We start from the raw sequence: 25,482 nt of genomic DNA, 5'->3' as shown, positions 1-25,482 counted from the left end.
AAAAATTGTGTAAACATTTAGAGAAGTTCAAAATAATAAATTTGTGAGAAATCAACATATATGAAGGGCCTCTTTTCACACCAAATATTAACAGCGGAGTCGCCTGCTAACCCAACCCAGCTCGCAGAAAATGGTATGCTTCGAGTTTGATAATTCTCTGTTAGATTTTTACTTCTCTCGTTCTTATTTGTTCTTCTATTTGCAGTTGTTCTTCTCGTACTTCAAGGAATTGGTCGGGAGAGAAGTGACGGTTGAATTGAAGAATGATTTAGCGATCAGAGGGACCCTTCATTCCGTGGATCAGTATTTGAATATTAAGCTCGAAAACACCAGGGTTGTTGATCAAGACAAGTACCCACACATGGTATCTCTCTTTTCTTTCTCATCAGTTTGTTAATTTAGGGTTTATTTTCTCTACCCCTAATGTTGTTCCATATGTTTGATGTTTTTAGTTTACTGTTTCCGTTGGTGCTGTTCCTCAATAATATGAAACTATGGTTTTCCTTAATTTTGTGAAAAGGTAATTTTTTAAGATTTGTACGGTAGTGCAACTGTGTAGCTTATAATTTCTGAAGCCCCTACGATGACTCATCGAATTTCCTAGCCTGGGGAGAAAGCTATCAGAAAGAAAGCCAATGAGCTAATGATGACTATTGAAGGCCGGGCCAAGGCAAGGAATGCGAGAACTAGGGAAGTCCTGCTTTGACTGTATTCAAAAAGCAAGCTCAGATTCATCAGATCAGTAACTAGCTGTCGGAGTAGAGGACTGTCCTAGCCGTCGGAGATGAAGAATGATACTAGGTTAATAGAATGGTCGGGGATAGAGGATCAAGATACTGTGTCATTTCTCTTAACGCCTTCACTCCTCAAACCAACCAATCCAGGAAACCACTCTCTGATAGAGGCCATTGGCATATCCGTCTTGTTCCCAACCTTGAGGAGGGATGAAGGAGTGAAAAAGAGAGGAAGAGTCTGGCCCAACCAATTACGATAGAAGAGGAATTCCCACTATAGAATAAAAGAGAAGCGATAGCCGCTCAAACAAAAGAAAGTGAGGGGTGCGAAGTGCGTGCAGAAAGCAGTGATTCATGGGAGGGAACAGCTTCAATAGCTTTGGCTGTGAAAACTCTCGGTCTTGGAGCATCAGTGTCATCAGTTCACCCAAGATCGGCAGGACAAATAACTACTAGGTTTGTGCCAGAAAAGCGTCTTGCGTGACGATCAATGGAAAGAGTTTCAAAAGAAAGAGATTCATCAGCTATGGAATCTGACAGGTATCGGTATTGAACAGAGGGGGCTGTTCACAAAGCATCCCGTGGTGCGCTCCGATCCGAGGAGAAAAAGTCTCGGGCTTAGAGGTATGGATGGTCCCCACTAAGGCTTGCCTACTGCTTTGTTACCAGAGCTGGATCGATTCAATCTTTTCCCAGTGCTAATGCTCCTACTACTCCCCTTCTGCTGCTAGTCTGACTCCCATGGATGGTTATGGTGGTTCCCCAGCTGCTGCTCCTACTCCTTTGGCTGGGTTTTAGAGAGAGCGTGAGATAGTTGGTAGCTAGTCTAACTTCCTTTTATCTGAAAGCGATGACAGGATGTAAGGTATAGTAAGGAGAGTTTTTTGAGAATGTCTGGTTCTTCCGCGAATAGACTCTTAGGCTAAGAAGAATAGGTTTTGATCCCACCTTTGAAATTGAAAGAGTGGCTCAATACAGCAACTCGAGTTTTCAAGCTGAACTGCCTTCTGTAATGAGCTTGAATCGTTCGTTGACTCGAAGTCTTATTAGCGACTTTGTGAATCGCGAGGGATTGCTCTTTTCAACTAGTCTTAGAGTGGGAGATTGAAAAGGCGGATTCGTCCTTATTTAGTAAAAGTAAAGGCTCAACCCAAGCCTTACAGGGGAAGGATCAAAGAGGTAGTTCAAGTTCAACTCTGCGGGTCAAGTCAGCATCAAAGAAAGCGGATTGAAAGAACTGTTATTCTTATTACAGCTTGAAGCGAAGGAAAAAGCTTCTCATTTCAACTCAGACAGTGAGGGGGAGGGGGGCTCTCTCTCCCTTCCTTCTACGCCTGTGGTTCTTGCACAAGCTAGCCCAATAATTGGACAGGTGCCAGGTACTAGCAATACGAGGAGAGGACTTTGAGGTTGGGCTTCAGAACATAGATGGATTCTTTAGATAAGTCATTCTTTACCTTTCCGCCCTAAGCCTTCGATCTAAATGCAGGAGTCTCGGTTGTATTCTGTTCTTCAAGAATCGTTTTGATTCGAATTATCGTATTTTAAATGACCGATCGGTCCGGTTTACTTTTTTCACCAAAAGCGAGGGGGCATGAGAGCCCAAGAGAGAGAGGGGCGTAGGGATCTTATATTTCTCTTTTTCTTTGCTTTGGCCTAGGCTTTTATCATGTATCCGCATAGGAGTTGATTACGATTCTATAGGCTTCTGCGCCCAATAAAAGAATTCTCTCTCCGGTCTTACCATCAGCGGGAACATCCGCCAGAGCGAGCTCAAAATGGGCATTTCCGGCCAGTGAATAGTTTAGGAGTCGGAGTTTCAGACTCGGCAAAGGCATCCGCCTATCTAGGAACTTAAGGAGCTTAAGTAAAAGAGTGAACCCCGAAAGAGGTTGGTAAGGCCTAGAGCCTATCAGAGTTTGACCGAATAGCGGACTTAGCTTCAAAGCTTGAAGTGAAGGCTTTACCTTCAATCAATGCCGGAGAAGTTTCGACATCGGAAGCTAATTAGCGCGTAGGCAGCGCTGCGCCGTCTCTTGTAGCCTTTTATAGAGAGAATTTTAGTGTTGACTAATCCAAAAAGGAAGTAACCAATCGACCAGACCAATCTTTCTGTGGAGGCGGCGAAGGGCAGGTAAGGCTTTGAAGCCAAGCAAGCAGCTATAGGAAAGAAGTTGAAGCTATAATGTAGAAAGAAAGAGAAAAACAGGTGCCATCCTTCTTTGAGGTCAAGAGAGCAGGCACAGCACAAGGTTTGGAACCCTCTCCCTGACAAGTCCCTTTTTAATCCGCTCGCTAACCTGCCTACTTAATTCTTCATGCTCCGATGGACTCATCCGAGTTGCAGCTTGATTCAGAAGAACAAATCCTGGGATTAGATCGATCTGATGTTGAATGTCACATCTTGTCAAAAAAAACCCCGTATTTTTCATTAAAAAAGAGAGATTTAAGCATTCACAAACTAGTTGCTATGAGGACTTCCTTACTCAACTAGAATAGAGACAGTAAAGCTACCATCCCACAGGTAAGATTGAAGACATCTCTTCCCTCTTCGAGCCAACCATTCACTTCCTCTAACGAGCGAGTAAACAAAGTTCACCACTTACTACGTTCTTTCAGAACCTTAGATTCCATGAAATCAAATTATGATCCTCAGGAGCAAGAAGATGCTCCCAAGCGACCCTGGGGATCCAATAGAGCTCACTATCCGCCGTTATCCCTTTCCATTCCTACCCTATTCTCCATTCTTATTAGGCAGTCGCCATCACAATCAGAGTTCAGTTCCTCCTTCTCGCAATTAGAATCTAACTCGGAACCGTAAATCTCAACTGGAAGACTATATGACATGGAAGAGTCACTGCCTAGGCGTACAATAATCTCCTTATTGTGCTCCTATATCTTCCTACTGATCTTTTTAGCGCACTGACGGTGATATGCCTTGAACTTTTGGAAATGATACGCCACGACTGGAAAGGGGCTTGCTAAAGCCCATAGGCCTGTGCAGACGTGAGGAATGTATTCTTTCTTTCTCAGGCGGGGCGGAAAGACTCCGAAGTTGCCGATAATCGTCCGCTATTAGATAGATGCGGCTTATCCGGTGTTAGCGGAATAACCGCTGTTTGAGAGATAACTAGTAGAATCAAGACAAAAGCGAGACAGGAAGGAAAGCACAGCACAGTAAGAACTAGCGTAGCGGGACATGACAGCGGTTGGGGAGAGGGAAAAGCTATCAGACACCAATCCAATGAACAGACAAAGCGGCTTGGCCGAAGGGTCAGGAAGAGAAAACGACTATACTTTCTGAGTTAGAACATTAGGAACCTTACACCCATATGAAAGAAAGCAGCCAAAACAGTAGAGAAGATCAGAGACGGGTTTAGCGAGAAAAGTCTTTAGCTCACACCTATGCCTTCCTTGCTTGCTTTCCCTTCCAGTCGAATAGAAACTATTAAAGCAAAGGCAAGCAATAGCTCGCTGGTCGCTATTACTTCATTCGTTCGTTTCGTACACTTTATTTAGTGCTCGCTCCGGTACACTGTTGGGTTGGTTCCTCCTGCTTCGCCTTCGGGGACAGAAAGAATGCCCGCAGCTCCAACTTTGACAAGCTAGCGAAAAGGAAAGGTGGTCCTGCCTTAGGCGCATCTGTTTCCGAATGATATCATTCACCAGACCTCCCGTAGGGACTTGAATACTCCTTTATGGGTGGTAATCGGTAGATAAAAAAAAAGAAACATTGGTCCAAGAGGAGGAGATCACGGGATATGGTTTTGTTGGTTCATACCAGGGGAATTCTCTAAGCAGATCGTACTTCATCTGTCGAAATGCTTTCCGTAGCTCATGCTGTACAACCATCTGTACTTCTTATCCGGGCTTGTCGAGGTGGGTGGGCATAGTTGAACATAGCATTTGCCGGAAAAGGCGGGAGGAGCAATGGAAGTTTCATTCCTGACAATCTCATGCTGATCCGTCGATCTTGGAAAGCCAACTGGAGGCTCAACGCCCTCTGTTGTATTCAGAGCGGTCTCCCTCTCTTTTTCTTTTTAAGGTAAGGTAAAGGGCCAGGCATGGTGGGGTAGGAGCATCCAAAGATGCATATGAATCTAGAACCAGGGCTAGGTTTGGTAAGTAATCTTGAACAAAAGAAACAGCATACACAGAGGGCAGGAATCATTCCCTGCTGACGACTAAAAGACTACAATAGAGCTTTCAGCTAGCTTTTGTTCATGGGCAAGGTTGGAAGGCTCAACTCTAAAAATGCTCGAGACGCTCGAAAGAAGTCCACGTTGATCACGTTTTTCAGGAGAGAGGCGCATTAATCACGCTTTGAAGGAGGGAAGTAGTGGAGTAGGAGAGGTAAAGATGGACGATAGAGAACAAAGGATGATAAAACTATCGTCCGTTCCATGCGATTTTATTATTTATGGTATGCTTCACGTCGAAATCTGTGGGCTAGGATTTTGATTTTCCTCTATCTCTTATACTTGCATTATGCTAAAGCCTTCGTTCTTGGGTTATATACTGCCCAATTCCTCTCTCTTCGAAATGTTGGTAACTAGAATTTGACGAGTGTTCTACCCGGAACTTAAGTTTAGTGTATTTTGGCTTCAAATTTTGTCATTTTCCCCATTATTTCAAGTTTTTGCTCATAACTCGTGTTGAGTGTTTTTGTGTTCATGTTTTCGTCGGTTATTTTTAGGTATATCCAGTTTGTTGTCATCATTAATTGGAGAGCAAGCATTTTTGCGTTGTTCTTCATATGGTTTTCCTCTGTCACTGTTTGGGGAATCTTGTTTATTGCTGGTCATATTATTTTTGGCAGCCCTTTGAAAACAGTTTCAATCAACTCGTCAGCTTTGCAACGGTAGTGATGTTGCAAATGCAGGACGTTTTTGTGTTTGCAAGTATATAATTCTAATAATCACTATACTTATATTGTGAAAATTGGGCCAATCGAAATCCTTATATACATATGTGTGGTCATGAATCTGATATATCAACATGGTGCATCTTGCCAATTATAATGCATTCAAAAACTCCTGTAATTTATAAAGTAGATTGATGCATGAATGATGAGTGAAGAAATGTTCTAACTACTTCAGTGACTTAGTTAATGTCAAATAAGGTACTTGTGGGTGGCTTCGTACTCTTTTTTCTTTTTTTTTTATTTCCAAGGTCATGAGACTAAATACATGCATCCTGGTTTTTTTACTGCTGTTTGATTGAAGCAAAATCATCAAATTAGTACTTGGGCTTCCAAGTGGGGCAGACTGAGAGAAATGGGATGTATGAAAACATCATTGACTCTGTCATGTTGTTCATTTGAATCATTTCCCTGCTTGAATGATGGATTGATGTTATTATTTCTATTTTGGCAGCTCTCTGTGCGTAATTGCTTCATCAGAGGCTCGGTGGTTAGGTACGTCCAGTTGCCACCGGAGGGGGTTGATGTTGAATTGCTTCATGATGCCACTAGAAGAGAAGCTCGAGGCGGCTAGATTCTCTCAACTCTATTCTAATACGATGAGTTTTCAGACATGTACGCATTCTTAGATAAAAAACTTTTTCGTTCTGCGGGTACCAAGAAGGTATCACCTCGTTTAAATGCAGTAGTTTCCAGTGGTGATTGTTATTGGACACACTTGATTGGGATAAATTCGTTGGAGGGAGATGCAATTTTGATCAGTTTTTTATTCTTCATTTGTTGGCTATTTTGTGGTCTTGAAAACGAACAAAAAACCTGTTTTTGCTGTTTGAACTTATTAAACTCAAACCAAAACACATTTTTAAAATTTTATATTGATGACCACATTTTTGAAGAAAATGTTGAATTTATCTAGTCAGATATTATAATTTGGATTTGCGTCTTTTAAGTAAGAAGATGAGCTCAAGGAAATGAATTCTTCGTTCTTCACTCTTCACTCTTCACTCTTCACTCTTCACTCTTCACAGACAACCGCGATTAATTATACAAATACAATTGTGTGCGCATTTCAATTCAACTAACGAGTTTAGCGAAGCATTTGTCTATACGGATTTTTCTATACTCCATATGAAGTGTTTTTCTTTACATATTGGATTTTGATGGGGAAAATATTGCTGATCAATGGCTTGGGTGGTGGGGATGAATTTTATTTGAAAGCAAGGCTTGAAAATAAATTCACTTTTAAATCATATTTTTTTTTATCTCATTCGAAAGACCACACCAATTACTATTTAGAATTTACATTTAAAAAATTACTATTTAGAATTTCAGTTCTATAATTATAATATAATATATTCATTAATTAATTCTAAATAAAACAAATATATTCTATTTTCCACGAGTTTTTTAGCTATATCCAGTCCTCAATTTTGGGTCAAGAGAACAACAATGGAACACGACGAAGATAATCTGAAAAGCCCATCAACACAACCTGAATGACATGGGGAAAATATTGCTGATCAATGGTGTTTGGGCTAAAAATAATTAATTATGGAAGCCCAATTAAATTATGGCCCGTCAAATGAGCGACCTAATTTCTATCAAGACCAACCAACCACAAAGCGCTGATGCTGATGATGGAAAAGATCGTGGGAAGATAGGAACAGATCGTGAGAGAGTAGTGGGAAAGATCATGTGTTCATGGGGGAGTGGAGAGAAACCGTATAGGCGTTGGGAAGAAAAAGGGGATATCGGCTACACAACAGAGGACACAACTCAACTCTCTACACAGACAAAACTCTGCAAATACTCTCTGCAAAATTTTCAATATTCAAGCACTAGTTTTTTTTAAGCGTTCCAGTATATTTCTAGCATTCTAGGTATTGTCCTTTTAGATTTCAGCAATTTTATGTGTTATATTCCATGTCTTGTAAATTCCTACTGTTTATTGAAAATATAAACGATGTCAGGGGTTTATTCTTCAAATTCCATTAGTTTTCTTCATTTTGACGTTATAGTTATTTTAGGAGATTAGAACCGACGGTCAAATTTAGGATTCGCTTTCGCTTGTTTTTAGAAGTTAGATTTTATCATTTTCAAACGAATCGGTGCAACTTTGCACCTGGCACGCCCGCAAATCAAATATTGTGCAAACATATTTTTGGCACGCCCGGTGGGACCTCACTATGCCGCCAAGAAGAAAAGAAAACGTCAATCAGGAGAGNATATTCCTGCTACGTACGACCAAGTCTCAAACAAGGTGATGGAAGAACTGACTGCTATAAAGATTGAGGAAATCTCACTGGCATTGTCTAAGGCGATGACCGACTGTTTGAAGACCTTTTTGATTAAACCAAGTCAGTCTCTTCAAGGAGAGCAAAATACCACTATCAAAGAGACTGGTCAAGGAAGCAACCAAGTTCATGAATTCGACCAGGGAGTTGGAAACTCAAGGGCTGGCGATCTTCGCTGCCCGGAGTTCACTCTCACGAATCAACCAGAACGAAGGTATACACCACCTCACAAGAGATCAGAAGAAACCTTAGGAGGGAGGGCTCAGCCATATCCACGTGCTCATGGAGTGGGGAGCTCGAAGCAACTTGTTACTCAGGCGTACAGCGTGACAAATCCTCTGTATCAACCAGGAGCTTATGAGGATGTGTCACACATAGATTATCAGGGAGCGGATGGAAGTTTCCCAGGAGGTAATATTGGCTTAAATGCAAGGTTTCAAGCTCGGGGGGCAAATTACTACCATCACCAACTCCCAGCTCGGGACATCCACGGGATTGATCCAGAGATAGTGAGAGAAACTGTTCAAGAGCTGTATGGGCCGGCTTTGAGACAGATAGGCCGCCCGGAGTTTCACAAACCATATCCAGACTATATAGACGTGAATAACCCATATCCAAGGGGTTATAGAGTTCATGATTTCAGCCTATTCTGTGGAGAGGATGGTCAATCGAGAATGGAACATATAGCCAGATTCACCATCCAGTGCGGGGAATTAGCCAACTTGGAGAACTTCAACAATCTAAAGTTGCGGCTATTCCCCAATTCCCTCACAAGAACTGCATTTGCATGGTATGCCTCACTCCCCAAAATTCCGTGATGAGTTGGCAAGAGATGGAAAGACAATTTCACATCCAATTCTATAGAACAGAGCCAGAAGTGTGTATTGCCAATTTATCCGGGGTCACCCAAAAGAAAAGGGAATCTGTGGAGTCTTTTATCGACAGGTTCAAAAAGATGAAGAACAGATGCAAGGTGTTCCTGCCTGAGACCGAGTTCGTGAAGATGGCACAAAAGGGGCTGGACTTTGAATTAAGGAAGAAATTCCAAGGTATGGAATTCAGAGATTTCTTTGAGCTGGCCGCCAAAGTTGCTGAATACGAAGAATTGTTGCGAGAGGAGTCGTACAAGAAGAGAATCGCTATGGGGGTCATATTATCAAGATGTGGAAGAAGTTGTGTTAGCAGAAATTCGATCAGCTGGTTTTGCACAGTTCATCTGTTAAAAAAGAAACCGGCAAAAGCCGAGAAGAAAAGTAGCTCCCAACTCCCCAAGGATATGCAGTATACATTTGATGTGTCAAAGACCGAGGAAGTTTTTGATTTCTTGGTAAAGGAAAAATTCATCACCTTTCCACCTGACCACAGGATGCCACCCACAGAAGAGCTGAAGGGTCAAGAGTATTGTAAGTACCACAATTCCTACAATCATGCTACTAAATCTTGTTGGGCGTTTAAGAACAATTTGCAAGACAGAATTAACAAAGGAGTCGTGAAGTTCCCTAACAAACAAGAGTCCATGGCAGTGGATGATGACCCTTTTCCCCCTGCAGCTTCTGTTAATGTGAATGTGACAGATTTGAGAGATCTTCTCAACAAGAAAAGAAACCGATCTTTTGCTGTGAAAGACCGAGTAATAAAGAAATACTGGATACCGAAGGGTAAATTGTTCGAGGCTAATGAAAAGCATATTACTGATCAAGTAAGAACAGTTCAGCAGTGTTTTCACAGAGATGTTGGTGAATCCGCCGTCTATTCAGAGGGGAGTCATCTTGCAATCAATACCAAAGATACTCGAACAAGAGAGATATATATGGAGTGGAGCCGCAACGGATGGAAATCAGGAAAATATCAGCTGATCAAGGCAGAGAGCGGCGTGCATATGAAATCTCAAAAAGAAAAATGATTGAGAGCAGGATACCAAGGCCCAGGTACGTCCTTCCAGCTAGATGGGAGTTTAGTGAGTCCTGGAGAGTGGCCCAGCACAAAAAATTCCCTAAGCCACTGACTAGGACTCAGAAGAGAAGGCTTTTGAGAGAAAGAGCTATTGCAAGGAGAGAAGAGTCAGCTAAATTGAGAAAGGAACCCACAATTGACAGTCCAGTAATGGGAGATCAGGTTGGGAGTAAGTCCAAGATTGGAAGATCGGCTACTGAGGATAAGTTCGTAGACGATGATGATGATCTGTTAAGTAAAGAGGGTGATCAAAGAGGAAAAACAATCAATTTGCACGTGGGAGAGTTTCACATCACTGTGGATTGTGCCACAGGAGTGGTGATATTACCCGAGAGATTTAAAATGATGGAAGAAGAGAATGGGGAGTTGATGTCCCAGGAGTCAGTGTCAAAGGAAGAGCATGCAAATAAACTCCCTGAATGGAGTTCAAGAGTGATTATCAAGGAAGGCCACCCAAATAAGCCTAAACAGATGATACTTGAAAAGCCTACACCGGCCATGACCAAGCACATAAGGCCGTTGTACATCAAGGCCCATGTCAATGGGAAACCAGTGTCTAGGGTCTTGATTGACAATGGCTCAGCTGTGAATGTTTTTCCAGTAAGAATGTTAAGAAATCTTGGCAAAACTGAAGAAGATTTGATTCCTACGGAAGTTTCTGTTGCTGCGTTTACCGGGGAAACCACCAAGACCATTGGAGTATTCTCCGCTGATGTTACTGTAGGGAGCATGTCGTCTTTATGTGTATTTTTCGTGGTAAACTCTTCCGTCAACTTCCAAGCGTTGTTAGGCAGATATTGGATCCATGCAAACCAGTGCATCTCATCCTCAATGCACCAACTGTTGTTATTTTGGAAAGGGGATGAAAGACAGCCGTTTCAAACAAGTGCAAGTGCAGTGGAGGCCAGATATTACAATGGGGATTTTGGGCCTATCAAAATTCGTAGCAATAGCAAGAAATAAAATCCATTGTACATGCAAATACCAACTCCAAGCTCGGTGTTGGAAAGAATTCTCAAGCCTACTGTTATCGTGCCGCCTAGGCCGATAATTCAGCTGCTGATTGAGGAGATTGATGATTGACTTGAACCAAAAAGAAAAGGAGGTAGCTGCAACCTCCATATGGAAGGCGCATGTGCAGCAAGTACTGGACAAATTAGGGGAAGAGGAAGGATGAGACACCTATAGAACTGAGGTTGTTCAAGAAGAAGAATACGAAGAGGATGAGCTCCAAGTTGATGAATTATTGATGGCGCTATATCAAATGGAAGATGGCCAACATGAAGTGCAAGACCCGTTGGAAGAGATTAACTTGAAGCAATTGAAGCAAGATTTGATCGGTATGTTGAAAGAATACAAACATTGTTTTGCATGGAGTTATGATGACATGCCAGGGTTGGACCGGAAATTGGTCGAACATCGACTTCCACTCAAAGATGGTTTCAAGCCATTTCAGCAGCCATCTCGTCGCATGTCAAAAGAAGTTGAGTTGAAAGTGAAAGAAAAAGTCAAGAAATTGTTAAAGGCCAAGTTTATAAAACCAATCAGATATACAGAATGTCTTTCGAACATTGTGCCAGTCATGAAAAAGAATGGCAAGGTTAGAATATGCATTGACTTCCGAGACTTGAACTGTGCAACTCCCAAAGATGTATATGTGATGCCGATACCTGACATGTTGATTGATTCAGTGGCTAGACATGAGTTGTTATCCTTCATGGATGGGTTCTCGGGCTACAACCAGATCAAAATAGCAGAAAATGATACTCACAAAACTGCATTCAAATGCCCAGGAGCTGTTGGTACGTTTGAGTGGCTTGTCATGCCATTTGGGCTGAAAAACGCAGGGGCCACATACCAAAGGGCTATGAACTCAATCTTTCATGATATGATATTGTTGTGAAATCCAAACAAGCTGCTGATCACGTTGAACACTTGAGGAGGAGCTTCCAAAGAATGAGGCAACATGAGTTAAAGTTAAATCCATTGAAATGTGCATTTAGTGTGAAAGCAGGAAACTTTTTGGGATTTCTGGTACATCAGAGGGGAGTTGAAGTGGATAAAAACAAAGCCAAAGCTATTATGGAAGCAAATCCGCCTAGAAACAAGAAAGAGTTGCAACGCTTCCTTGGGCAAGTAAATTACTTGAGGCGTTTTACCTCTAACCTTGCAGGGAAGACCAAAGAGTTTTCATAGTTGCTGAAGCTCAAAGATAGTAGGGAGTTCAAATGGGAAGATTCGCATCAGAAAGCTTTTGATGTGGTAAAGGGATATTTATCCAATCCACCTGGTCTTATGCCTCCCAGTTATAGACCATGAAGTAGGCCTTCAGGCCACTTAGCATGTGACAAGAAAGAATAGCACCGAGCGGGGAGTTGATGCTCACCAAGCAGAACAGCGGGTGATAAAGGAAGAACAGAAAAGAACAAGGGCATTATGCGAACCCCAAGAAGACCCAGAGGTTGACTTTGGTATAAAAATAGGCTATCTAGCCATTTTGTATGGTTTTTGTCTTCATGTTGTAAGATTTTACTTTAAGTAGGCCTTAGGGCCGCTAATGTAAATATTTGGAGGTTATGATTCAAAAAACAAGAAAGATCAATTAAAGTTGGCCAATAGGCCAACTTTTCTTATATTGAATTCATTTTGTCTCAATAAGGAATCAGGAGAGGAAATAATCGCGAGCGGGGAGCTTTAAAGCCAACTTATGGTTTTGCTTGAAGGTATTGAAGTGAGGTGGGTTAAACATCCAATACACAACACCCCGTACAAATCCACCTTCGTCCCACATCCAGCACCCAACAACCACAACACCAATCCAACAGTCAACAAATATGAAGCGGAATCACCGCATACAAGAACAATAAGTAGATGTGTATGCGGGAAAGGGGTCCGACTGAAGTGCAAATGCATATACGTGTATACGGGAAAGGGGTCCGACTGAAGTGCAAATGCATATACGTGTATGTGGGAAAGGGGTCCGACTGAAGTGCAAATGCATGATGTTTGGGGTGAAGGAATCGTCTTGAGTGGATGTAGCACATAAAAGCACATAAGAGCACGTAAGGGTTAAGTCTTACCTTTATTTCAAAAAGCCTCAAACGACACCAAGGCTTAGGTGTCGAATACACCGGAAAACTGAGGACAACTCATGGCCAATCCATGCTACCTGCTAAGAATAAATATGCCAATGTACACGAAAAGAATGAACCAGCAAAAGAAGATACATGGGAATAGCAGCCAAGATAGAATCAGAATCAGTAGATTGCTTGGGGTCAAAGATCACTGCATGCACGCAAGAAATATTCAGAAAACCAATTGCTACTGATGTATACTACAGGGCCAAACAATGACCACTCTACCGCACCTACAGAACAAAGGCTAATATATGGTCAAGCATTCCCCATACCCGTAACTCCCCAAGAATACCACGCAACTGAGTAAAAGAGGACAACTCAAACATACTGTCCAAATAAGCACAATCATCTATCCTACAATTCTCAAAAAAGAGTCAAGGCAATACAAGACCCTTCATTCATCTCCTGCACACCTCAAAACTTCACATATCTCAAACTTAATTGTGGAAAGCAGGAAGAATGGAATGCAACTCCAACCGGGGTAATAAGCAAATTATCAGATAAACAAAGAGCCAAGAAATACAGAGTGCAATTCAAGAAGAAAGAAGGGATTACCCATAGCATAGAAGTAGAAGGCGGGCCAAAACTCGAGTAGACACCCATGGATAACCCGGAAGCGGAGGAAAACGGGCTGAAACCAGCGGCAGGGGCAGGAATGTCGACTTGGGAAGAAACAGCGTCCGCCGCGCTCGATTCAAGTGGAGGCACTAGAGCAGGTTCTCGAGCCATACAAGGAGTTCGGACAACAACGGCGTGGAGGAAATGACAGTGGAAAAGGGCAAGCGAGCGTCCGAAGGAAAGAGCAAAAGAACTTGAGAATCGCCGCGGTTGAAGAGTGGGGTTAGCGAAGCAGCGTGTGTCCACACTAGCAGCAGAGAGAGATCTAACGAAGAGGCGGGAAGAAGAGAAGAGAGTGGGCTGCAGAATTTGAACGCGAAGGAGAAGAAGAAAGAGAGCCGTGAGTCTTGCGTTTGAATCAGTGGAAGGGAAGTCCAAAGGATAGTGAAAAAACCAACAAAGAATTGGGCTTGGCCTAAAATTACAAAATCACTTCATAGATAAATGCTTGCGGGCCACTCCAAACAAACAAGTTGGAACTGGTTTACATACAAGCACTTTGACCCAATGGGCCAATGCTTGCGGGGGGCAATTGTTTGGGCTAAAAATAATTAATTATGGAAGCCCAATTTAATTATAAGTCCAATTAAATTATGGCCCGTCAAATGAGCGGCCTAATTTCTATCAAGACCAACCAACCACAAAGCGCTGATGATGGAAAAGATCGTGGGAAGACAGGAACAGATCGTGAGAGAGTAGTGGAAAAGATCATGGGTTCATGGGGGAGTGGAGAGAAACCGTATATGCGTTGGGAAGAAAAAGGGGATATCGGCTACACAACAGAGGACACAACTCAACTCTCTACACAGACAAAACTCTGCAAATACTCTCTGCAAAATTTTCAATATTCAAGCACTAGTTTTTTTTAAGCGTTCCAGTATATTTCTAGCATTCTAGGTCTTGTTCTTTTTGATTTCACAATTTTATGTGTTATATTTCATGTCTTGTAAATTCCTACTGTTTATTGAAAATATAAACGATGTCAGGGGTTTATTCTTCAAATTCCATTAGTTTTCTTCATTTTGGCGTTATAGTTATTTTAGGAGATTAGAACCGACGGTCCAATTTAGGATTCGCTTTCGCTTGTTTTTAGAAGTTAGATTTTATCATTTTCACACAAATCGGTGCAACTTCGCACCTGGCACGCCCGCAAATCAAATATTGTGCAAACAAATGGTATTCCTTGTTGATGAGGATGGGAAGATAATTTTCCACACGTGTATCTCAAATTCCGGTTACCAACTACAGGTATCTGTGTCATGTGCATTTTATACTTCCAGGATACCTAAGACATTGATGATTATGTTAGCAGGAAAGCTCGTCGATCATGGTTCTAAGCAAAACTTTTCCATCAGGTATGATGTCACGTGTGTCACATAGGACCATTTGAAAGATGCCATGCCACTTAATAAAGTGCGAAATCAAATGCTCCAGTTACTCTACAATATAGAGTCAACTGGAAGATTAAGATTGAATGTCAGAAAAGCTAGAGTACTTGTGGGGCATAGCCTTCAGCATGATTTAGATTGCTTGCAAATGAATTATCCCGATTATCTGCTGAGGTGAAGTCATCTCCATGGTCACTACAAGATTGCATCACCATATTCTTGATATGCAATTTTGTTGATTCCTCCCGCAAACAAGATATTCAAGCATAAGTTCTAAGCGAGAAACAAATTTGGTACTGTAGATGAAAGTAAAATTCTGTTAAATGGTCTATGACTGTCCTCCAAACCAAATAAGGAAATGTAACATAAAATGAATTTGAAGTCTTGTGTTTTTTGATGGCACAAACTTTGAAAGTCCTTGGATATACTTAGTATTATATGTTACTCTGCTATTTCTCACTTAGATCATGCTATATAACCTCGAAGAATAAGAAGTTGTTTGATTAAAAACCAATGACGACATTTGGAAATGAAATACTATTATCTTTAGCATTATGTATTTTACCTTTCCGATGTTTCAATTTTCTCACACTTCTTAACATTCTTTTCCCAATGCAAATTATGCCTATTGTGATATGGTACACTTTATCTGTATTTAATCTTTTCATGCTTCTGAACATTCAGGTATACAACAAAGTTCTTGTTAGGTAAGATTTTATTTAATAGGGTGAGACCCACATTAAATAAAATAATAATAAAATCTTTTCCTACATCGATTTTTTTTATAAAATTTAACGAGGGAATTAGTTATAAATAGAGCTCAATCCATTCAGTTATTGTATCTCAAAATCAAAAGCTTTTCAGCTTTGATAAAAAGATAGTGCATAGGAAAAAGAGTGTATTTTTTCCTTGAGTGCGTGAATTCTCTTGTGTGAGTTAGATAAATTATTTTTTCGATATACTCGAGTTGGGAGTGAGAAATATTGAGTGTATTGGTGTATACACTTGTTGTAATATTTCTTCCAGTTATAAAAATTGCAGTGCTCCTTGGACGTATATTATATTGGGTGAACCACGTAAATCATTGTGTTCTTGTTGGTTATTTTATTCCGCAATTTTTGGGTACTATATTATCATCGTGGTCGGCATCGCTTCGGGTATAATTTCCCAACAACTGGTATCAGAGCCTTGTTGTGAAAATTCTTAAGAATTCTGAGTATGCTATGTGGTTGCAGCTTTGTCTGATCTTCCATGTCAGAAAAGATTTTTTTAGATTTTTTGCTAAGGTTAGCGAAGCGATGGCTAGAGATGATGGATCGGGACCTGGTATCAACAAGTTTGACGGTACAGATTTTATGTTCTGGCGACTACAGATTATTGATTATTTGTATAGCAAGAAGTTGCATCAACCCATCTCTGGAAAGAAGACGGAAAAGATGGAGGATGATGACTGGAAGCTTCTTGACCGACAAGTGTTAAGTGTAATACGATTGACCCTAACGAAGAACGTGGCACATAACGTGGCGGAGGCAAAAACAACAGAGGAGATGATGTCCATTTTGTCGGACATGTACGAAAAGCCATCGGCAAATAATAAAGTACATCTCATGAAAAAGTTATTTAACTTGAAGATGAGAGAAGAAGCATCGGTGGCTAAACATATCAATGAATTCAACACGATTGTTTCACAGCTGACATCGGTTGAAATTAAATTTGATGATGAGATTCGGACACTTATTCTTTTGGCGTCTTTACCAGACAATTGGGAATAAATGCGGGCAGCAGTTAGCAACTCTGTTGGAAAAAGAAAGCTACATTATCGAGATCTGTTCTAAATCTCGAGAACAGAGGAAGGGGCAGGAGTAGCGAAAAGAGTTCTAACCGATGGCGCGGTAGGTCCAAGTCAAGAAATGGAAAAGACAAAAGCACATTTGAAAAGAATGTGAAGTGCTGGAGCTGTGGTGAGACTGCTCACTTGAAAAAGAATTGTAAATCAACAAAGAACGACGCTAATGTTGTTACTGAGGAGGTACATGATGCTCTATTACTATCCATGGAAAGCTCGGTTGATTCTTGGGTTATGGACTCGGGAGCTTCGTTTCATACCACTGGTAATCATGATGTTCGATAATTACATTGCGGGAGATTACGGAAAAGTTTTCCTGGCTGATAGAAAAATTTTGGAAATAATTGGTATGTGTGATATCCGAATGAAGATGACAAATGGATCTGTCTAGAAAATCAACAAAGTAAGGCATGTACCAAAGTTGACACACAGTCTGATTTCAGTGGGACAGCTCGATGATGAAGGTCATAATGTGATCTTTGGTGATGGTTCCTGGAAAGTGAAAAAGGGAGCCATGATTGTTGCTCGAGGAAAGAAAACTGGAACACTTTATATGACTTTCAGTTTGAGAAATAAATTAGCGGATGTGGATGCTAGAGCTAATTCAAGTCTATGGCATAGTAGGCTTGGGGATACGAGTGAGAAGGGAATGAAAATGCTTGTTTCAAACGAAAAACTACCAGAATTAAAGATCGTTGAACACAAGCTGTGTAAAGATGTATTTTTTGGAAAGCAGAAAAAGGTGAGCTTTTCAAAAAAAGTTAGAGAACCGAAATCGACGGATTTGGAGCTGATACATACTGATGTATGTGGACCATCTCCTGCGACATCCCTTGGAGATCACTCAAGATATTATGGCACTACTGTTGATTATTCGAGCAGGAAATTTTGGGTTTATTTTGTGAAAAATAAATTGGATGTTTATAAGACCTTTAAACAGTGAGAGTTAGCCATGGAAGATGTGATGGATTCACTGTCATCCAATCACATGTGGGAGCTGTCAGAACTTCCTGAAGGTAAAAAAAGTTTACATATCATGTGGGAGTACCGGTTTGAACATGACGGTAGCAAGCAGTACAAAGAAATACTTGTTGTAAAAGGTGAAAAAAAAGTCATTGGTTACACTGATATTTTCTCTCTGGTGGTAAAGTTAACTACTATCATGACTGTACTTAGATTGATGGTAAAAGAAGATTTACATCTGGAACAGTTAGATGTAAAGACAACATTTCTTCATGGTAAGCTAGATCATGAAGAAATGAATCAATCACAGGGATTTGAAGTACGAGGGAAAGATAAAATGGTGTGCAAACTTCAGAAGAGCTTGTATGATCTCAAACAAGCTCCAAGACAGTGGTACAAGAAGTTTGATGGTGTAATGAATAATGATAGGTTTCTGAGATATCAGGCTGATCACTGTTGTTATGTGAAGCTTGATGGTTATTATATCATACTACTGATATATGTAGATGATATGTTGATAGCAGGAGCTTGTCTGAAGGAGATTGATAAACTCGAGAAAGAGTTATCAAAGCAATTTGCTTTGAAGGATTTGGATGCTGCAAAAAAAAATCCTTGGAATGGGGATCCTTAGAGATCGGGTGAATGGAGTCTTGAAGCTTGAGAAGATTCCTAAAAGCAAGAATCCAGCTGATATGCTCACGAAGGCTGTTATCATTAAAAAAAAAAAGTTGTGTTTGATTTCAGTTGGTCTCCTGGACTAACAAATGAGGTATAAGCTGCTGCACTGATGGTGTGAAGACATGATTGAAATCAAATCTTCAAGTGAAAGAATTGTTAGGTAAGATTTTATTTAATGGGGTGGGACTCACATTAAATAAAATAATAATAAAATCTTTTCCCACATCGATTTTTTTTATAAAACTTAACGAGAGAATTAGTTATAAATAGAGCTCAATTTCTTCAGTTATCGTATCTCAAAATCAAAAGCTTTTCAGCTTTGATAAAAAGAGTGTGCATAGAAAAAAAGAGTGTATTTTTTCCTTGAGTGCGAGAATTCTCTTGTGTGAGTTAGAGAAATTATTTTCTCGGTATACTCGGTTGCGAGTGAGAAATATTGAGTGTATTGGTGTATACACTTGTTGTAATATTTCTTCCAGTTATAAAAGTTACAGTGCTCCGTGGACGTATCCTATATTGGGTGAACCACGTAAATCTTTATGTTCTTGTTGGTTATTTTATTCAGCAATTTTTGGGTACTATATTATCATTGTGGTCGACATCGCTTCGGGTGTAATTTCTCAACAAGTTCCATCCTCTGATGAAGACAAATCTCGTGAGCCATTGCTCAAGTACCTCGTCAAGACATATCTTGTGTAGGCTATCTTTGTTTTGATGCTCTTAGGATTTTCTTGAGCTGTCAATAATGTTTTTATTCATCGCAGTCTATCTCATCTGTATCAACGTTTGCAAGAAAGGCAACAAACCACAATTTTTCTAGAATACTGCTTAATCTTATAGCAAGTTTTTGTTTTTGTCACCTACTGCTTGTTTACCGCACAATTTCATACTCTTTCATCTCTCGATGTGATATTTCTTGTTATTCTGACTGAATGTTAAGTGTGATATATTTATAGATTGCTTGCTAACATTCATGATAGGACGAGTGACGTAAAGATAGTGTGATTGAGGATGTAAAACCGAGTATCATAAAAGATTTGTGTTATATCGCAAAATAGAATCCCCAATACGAATAGAGAATTTTTTGTTGACTCGAGTTATTGGCATGGCAGGTATGATATCCAGTTAGAGATGCATGATCCTTATGAAGATTTCATATCGGTGATGAGGTTGTATAAGAGATTACATGTTGGTCCCAAGTGCGGAACCTAGTGCTCAACCTGCCCGAAAGCCTCCTTGAGTTCTTTTTTTCAACCTTTTCAAAGACAATCGTATGGTGAATGATACTAGGAAACTTGAGTTCTTTGCCCCTGGAACAAACAGGCTAAAATTCTCTTATGATGACAATGACTCAATTGAAAAGACATATGGTTTTTGCTTGTTGGGCTATGTTATTAGTGGGAGACCCCCTACTAGTATTTTTCTTGACTTGGTCAGAAGATGGGGGAAAGATGTCCAATTCCAAACTCATGAGATGGGATGGATCATGTTTACTTTTCTCGCTACTGAACTAAGGGATTCTATACTTAGTGGAGGACCATATATTGTTTATGGATACCATATATTTATCAAAGAGATGCCAAGATGTTTCCGATTCAGGGAAGAAGACTTAAATGCTATTCCAGCTTGGGTACAAATCCATGGCTTACCTCCAGATTGTTGGAACCACTTCATTCTCAGTAATATATCCTCTCTACTGGGCTCACCGATTCATATGGATCTTTTAAGTCATGGATGCAAGAGAGTAAGGTATGCTAGAGTCTTGATAGAAATTAATGTTGTTGATCCTCGAGTGCATGAAATCCAAGTGGAACTGCCTATTGGGATAGTGACTGATAATTTTGTGTATGAACAAGATATTAAATTTTGCAATGGCTGCCGTAGAGCAGGGCATGATGTTTCATGTTGCCCCACTTCGGCTGGTGGAGAACATGCTGCAGGCACTAGTCATAATCCACCGAACAATACCAGATTTCGATCCAAAAGCGTAGCTTGGAGAAGAGACCGATCACGTGGTTCGAGAATGGTTAGTAAACATAGGCATGCACCACCTAGCTTGAACCACAGCCTGCGGTGATGGTTGGTGATGTGGAAGACATTCCTACTTGTCCTGATGATGACTTACAAAAGCCTATTGATAAAGGAAAAGATTGTTGAAAGTGAATTCCTGAGGTTCATGGACTTGCCTGCACACCATGTTGAGGAAGAAGAACCATTCATTGAAGTAACAAACAATAAGAGAAAAAAAAAAATTAAGAGTAAGAAGAAGAAGACTAATGGGGTCAAAGGGCAGAAGGACATGAACTTGTCTAAATTCCTCGAAGATTTTGATGATACTATTTCATGTGAAACAGAATATCGATCAGAGGGGAATAACATCTTGAGAAAAAAATACTTTGGGAATGAAGATAAGGGGCGGCAACCCAAAATTGCCTTTGGTTGTTAATGAAGATAGCATGTTAGAATATTAGGGGTCTTCACAAGCCCTTAATGCAATGGAGTGTTCGTGATATGATAAGAATGCATAAGATAGATGTTTTTGGTATTTTGGAATCCAAGTTGGATGACAAATCACTATAGAGTATGCTGCGTATTCACTTCCCATGTATGCAAGCATGTCATAATTTATTGCTTTCAAATTAAGGTAGGATTGTTGTGTTGTGGGATCCGGTTACAGTTAATGTTAGCACTATCAGTATGCAGGAGCAAGTCATTCACCTTCGAGTGACTTGCTTAAAGAATAAAAAATTGTTCTGTATTTCTTTTGTGTATGGCTTTAACACCATTGTACTAAGAAAAGCACTTTGGGAGGATTTGAATTACTTTGGGGAACAATGTCAATTACCGTGGATGCTGCTAGGAGACTTTATAATGTTTTGTCACCTGACGAGAAAAAAAGGAGGGTTACCGGTCAAGAACTATGAGACTAATGATTTTGTGGAATGTGTTAACTCTCTTGATTTGCAGGATCTTTGATTCTTAGGATGTTTATTAATGTGGAGTAGCCCATCTGTGTGCAGTAAATTGGACAGGGTACTTGTTAACCCCTCTTGCATGAGTTCAAACCTTGATGGCATAGCGGAATTTTTGGCTCGGGTTATGTCTCGGATCACACATTGACAGTGGTTGCCCTACTGTATCAACACATGAAAACCAAAAAATTATTCAAATTCTTCAATATGTGGACACTCAGTGATGAGTTTGTGGAGACTGTGGACAGAAACTGGTACTTCAATGGTCATGAGACGTGGCAATATCGGCTGAAGCAATTATGTAAGAGGCTCAAACGACCACTTATGGCCTTGAATATGAAGAAGTTTAGCAATATTTCTTTGTAGGCAAGGGCAGTGAAAGATAGGCTAGAGAATCTACAGGTCTTGATGCTAAATAATGGAACCATGGCCGATGGATATGAGGAGATGAGAAAGGAAGCTGAATTTTTATTGGAAGCTGAAAGATCCTTTATTGAACAAAAAACAAAATGTCAATACATCAAGCAAAGATATAGATGTACCAAGTTATTTCATGATCTTATTAAGAGAAACAACAAGAAGAGCTCGGTTGCTGCAATACAAAAACATGATGGTTGTACCGTGACAGATTCATTAGAAATTGCTCAGCAGTTCATTGAGTTCTACAAAGGGTTGGGTTGTAAGGTGGGAAGAAAAAATGTGCAACGAGACATATTAACTGATGAACCGTGTGTCTCAGTGAATGATTGGTAGCAACTCACGGTGCCTGTTACCATGGATGAAGTCCGATGTGCTTTGATATTGGATAATGACAAAGCTCTAGGACCATATAGCTTTGGCGCGTTGTTCTTTAAGAATTCTTGGAGTATGGTCGGTAGAGACATCGAAGCAGTGCAAGATTTCTTTGTGAACAGAAAACTTCTGAGACAATGGAATCACTCCTCTGTAGATGCATCAATCGTTCAAGAATACCGAAATATTTCATGTAGCACGGTATTTTACAAAATCATTTCCAAAGTCCTAGTTGAGAGGTTGAGAAAGGTTATTGGGGGCTTAGTTGATGAGGCACGGTCAGCTTTCCTGAGGGGCGATCCATTGTTGATAATATCCATCTTGCTCAAGAATTGCTTAGTAAGTATACTCGTAAGCGTGGCTCCCCACGATGCATGCTGAAGGTTGACATCCAGAAAGCCTATGATACGGTGGATTGGACATTCTTATGTGAGGTACTTACTTTCCTTAACTTTCATACCAAATTTGTTAATTGGATAATGGAATGTGTCTTTACAGTTTCGTACTCTATTATGCTCAATGGCCAATTCTATGTGCACTTCGATGGAAAGAGGAGACTAAGACAAGGTGACCCTCTATCTCCATGCTTATTTACGCTCTATCTGGAGGTACTTTCTAGATCACTCAAGCGTATGTCAAGAGCTAACTCATTTGGGTTCCACCCGAAATGCAATAATCTACACATAACTCATCTAGCTTATGCAGATGATTTGCTACTTCTTTCTCGAGGAGATAAGCATAGTGTATCTTTGGTTATGAACTGTCTGAATGAACTTGGGGAGATGGCAGGGTTGAGAGTAAACATTCTGAAATCGAGTATTTTCATGGAAAGTGTTGATTCGTGGGTTGAGCAGAGCATTCTTCGAGTTACTAGGTTCAGTCGAGGCGAATTACCGATCCGTTATCTTGGGATTCCCTTAGCCTCAAGGAAGCTTCAATATTCAAACTACAGTCAACTTGTTGATGCAGTTGATACCAAGTTCAAGTCATGGCCACGACACTCGCTATCGTATGCAGGGAAACTTGAACTGATCAGATCAGTGGTTCAGGGAGTGGATTGTTTTTGGTTATCTATCCTACCCATCTCGGCTAACATCTTGAATGCTATTTATACTATGTGCAAGAAATTTGTGTGGCCTAGTAAGCGCACTCACATTGCTTGGAAACAGTTTTGTAGACCTTTTGAGGATAGAGGTATGGGTTTGAACAACCTCAAAGCTTGGAATGAAGCATTGATTTGTAAAACTTTATGGAAAATTCATATGAAAAAAGATAGCTTGTGGATAAAATGGGTTAATCATAATCACAACAGATTTGGTGATATTTGGCAATGGAGATGGAGAGGAGAAGACTCACCATTGGTTAAGCAGATTTTGAGTCTAAGGGATATGATGGTTCGAGACTTGGGATCGGTGGGTGCGGCAGTTTCATGCCTAGATCGTTGGTTCAGTGGAAGTGTAGGGCTCAATCATGCGTATCATTTCTTTAATAAGACAGTGGGAAGGTGGCCTTGGAAACCTCTATTGGGGAAATCCTTTATCATGCCAAAACACCGATTTGCTTTTTTGTTATTTGCGCACAATAAGTTTCTCACAAGGGATCGACTTGGACACGTCACTGATAAGTCTTATGCACTTTGCAATGTGGATTTGGATTCTTTTGACCATTTATATTTCAGGTTCACTGTTTCAAGGAAGATTTGGGATAGCGTAAGGGAGTGTCAAGGTATGAGAAAGCTTATGGGTTCATCGACAGCTACACTTAAAGCATTTAAAGACGCCTATCGAGGTAATTCAATTGTCAATAAGATGAGGTGTGTTGCACTTGTGGCCGCAGTCTATAGTGTTTGGAATGCAAGGAATCGTGCAATGTTCGAGGGTGAGAAGCCGAATTCTAAGCTTTTGTTGTATTCCTAGTGCGATTTCAGTTATTGATATTTTGTAGTAACGTTTTTATGGTTCTGAACTCATTATGGTAGCTCTCTCCTGGGGATGTCTAGTGTAGTTGTACATGTACTATCTTTTTATCTTATTTAACGGAAGTAATTTCATTAAAAAAAAAACCACAAACCATCTTAATACATGAGAACAAACATCTCACAAATATTATTGAACTAAACACTCAAAAACTATAATATGATAAAAAAATAACTGATAATGAGATGAGAAATGAGGTGAATTAATTCACTTATTTATAGGCGCTCTTCCTCGTCTGAACGCAAGAAACATCCGCACATTTGCATCGTCTTAACATGGATATAAATTCGAATATGCTACCTAATATAATCAATGTGCAACCCTACCCTTTTTGACTTTGTACAATTCTCACATGATTTGTCGACATTACGATCCCATGAACACCCTACTAACATATCAGAGATCAGAAAAAGCCGACTATTATTGGCTTGCTAGGCGCTTGTGAATATGACATCCGAAGAACTATTTGATATATCGAAATCGAATTACAAGTGTTGATGCTTGGATTCGCAGCAAAGAATGCATTTATAAAGGCAGAAACTCCCACAGTTGGAAATTGAGAAGTTGATCTTGCTGAATAAAAAGGTTCACTTGTTGCATTTGTTGAAATGGGTGTTGAGCTTTTGTTTCATCTTGCATAGTTCTTGTGTGAATATTCGTAAAATGAGTGGTGACTATTCAAACATATATTTGAGAAGTTTATTTGCACATGCCAAATTAAGTATGAGTAATTATGTGAGTTATGACATAAAAATCGTTTGTGAAATTCTATCATCAAGTTTGGGAGTTAAGAACCTTTTTAACTAGTTCATTCTTTTTAAATTTAATCATCTTCCTTGTCCGAAATATAAGTTTGTTTGTTTGTTTTTTTTTTAAGAAAACGAGATCCAAATGTTTCTCTTTAAACTCGAACCTTTTATATTTTGAAATTGAAATATTGTTCAAAAACAGATAAAAAAAATATAGAAGTACCTGCAAAAATTCATTAAATTTTATATTTTTTTAAGAAACTAATAAATTTTGGATTTTAAAAATTATGAAAGTTACAAATCTGATATTAAGTTTTAAATTATTTTCTTCAATGTGATAATAATAATAATAATAATAATAATAATAATAATAATAATAATAATTAAATAAATAAGCAAGCTAATCAGATAAAAGCAATAATCCATATGCGCCTGAGCGAGAAGAAAAATGGAGCGGCTAG

At 39.9% G+C, this 25,482-nt stretch overlaps 1 protein-coding gene across 1 annotated transcript; it reads left to right on the top strand.

Moving 5' to 3' along the window:
• Positions 1 to 25: 25 nt before the first annotated feature.
• LOC140978715 (sm-like protein LSM2) lies at positions 26 to 6,416 on the top strand. The gene is made up of 3 exons (XM_073443923.1): positions 26 to 133; positions 206 to 364; positions 6,110 to 6,416. The coding sequence occupies exons 1-3, from the start codon at positions 131 to 133 to the stop codon at positions 6,227 to 6,229; spliced, it is 282 nt and encodes a 93-aa protein (XP_073300024.1). The 5' UTR covers positions 26 to 130; the 3' UTR covers positions 6,230 to 6,416.
• Positions 6,417 to 25,482: the final 19,066 nt, after the last annotated feature.

This window comes from Primulina huaijiensis, chromosome 6 (assembly GCF_012295235.1).
Source record: "Primulina huaijiensis isolate GDHJ02 chromosome 6, ASM1229523v2, whole genome shotgun sequence".
Classification (NCBI taxonomy): Eukaryota; Viridiplantae; Streptophyta; class Magnoliopsida; order Lamiales; family Gesneriaceae; genus Primulina; species Primulina huaijiensis.
Note: the sequence above shows the minus strand (reverse complement) of the source record. Positions and strands in the feature narration are given on the sequence as shown.

Excerpts from the sequence above, each read along its gene's own strand:
- LOC140978715 (XM_073443923.1), top strand. Across the intron at positions 365-6,109 it reads AAGACAAGTACCCACACATG|CTCTCTGTGCGTAATTGCTT; the intron begins GTATCTCTCTTT and ends CTATTTTGGCAG.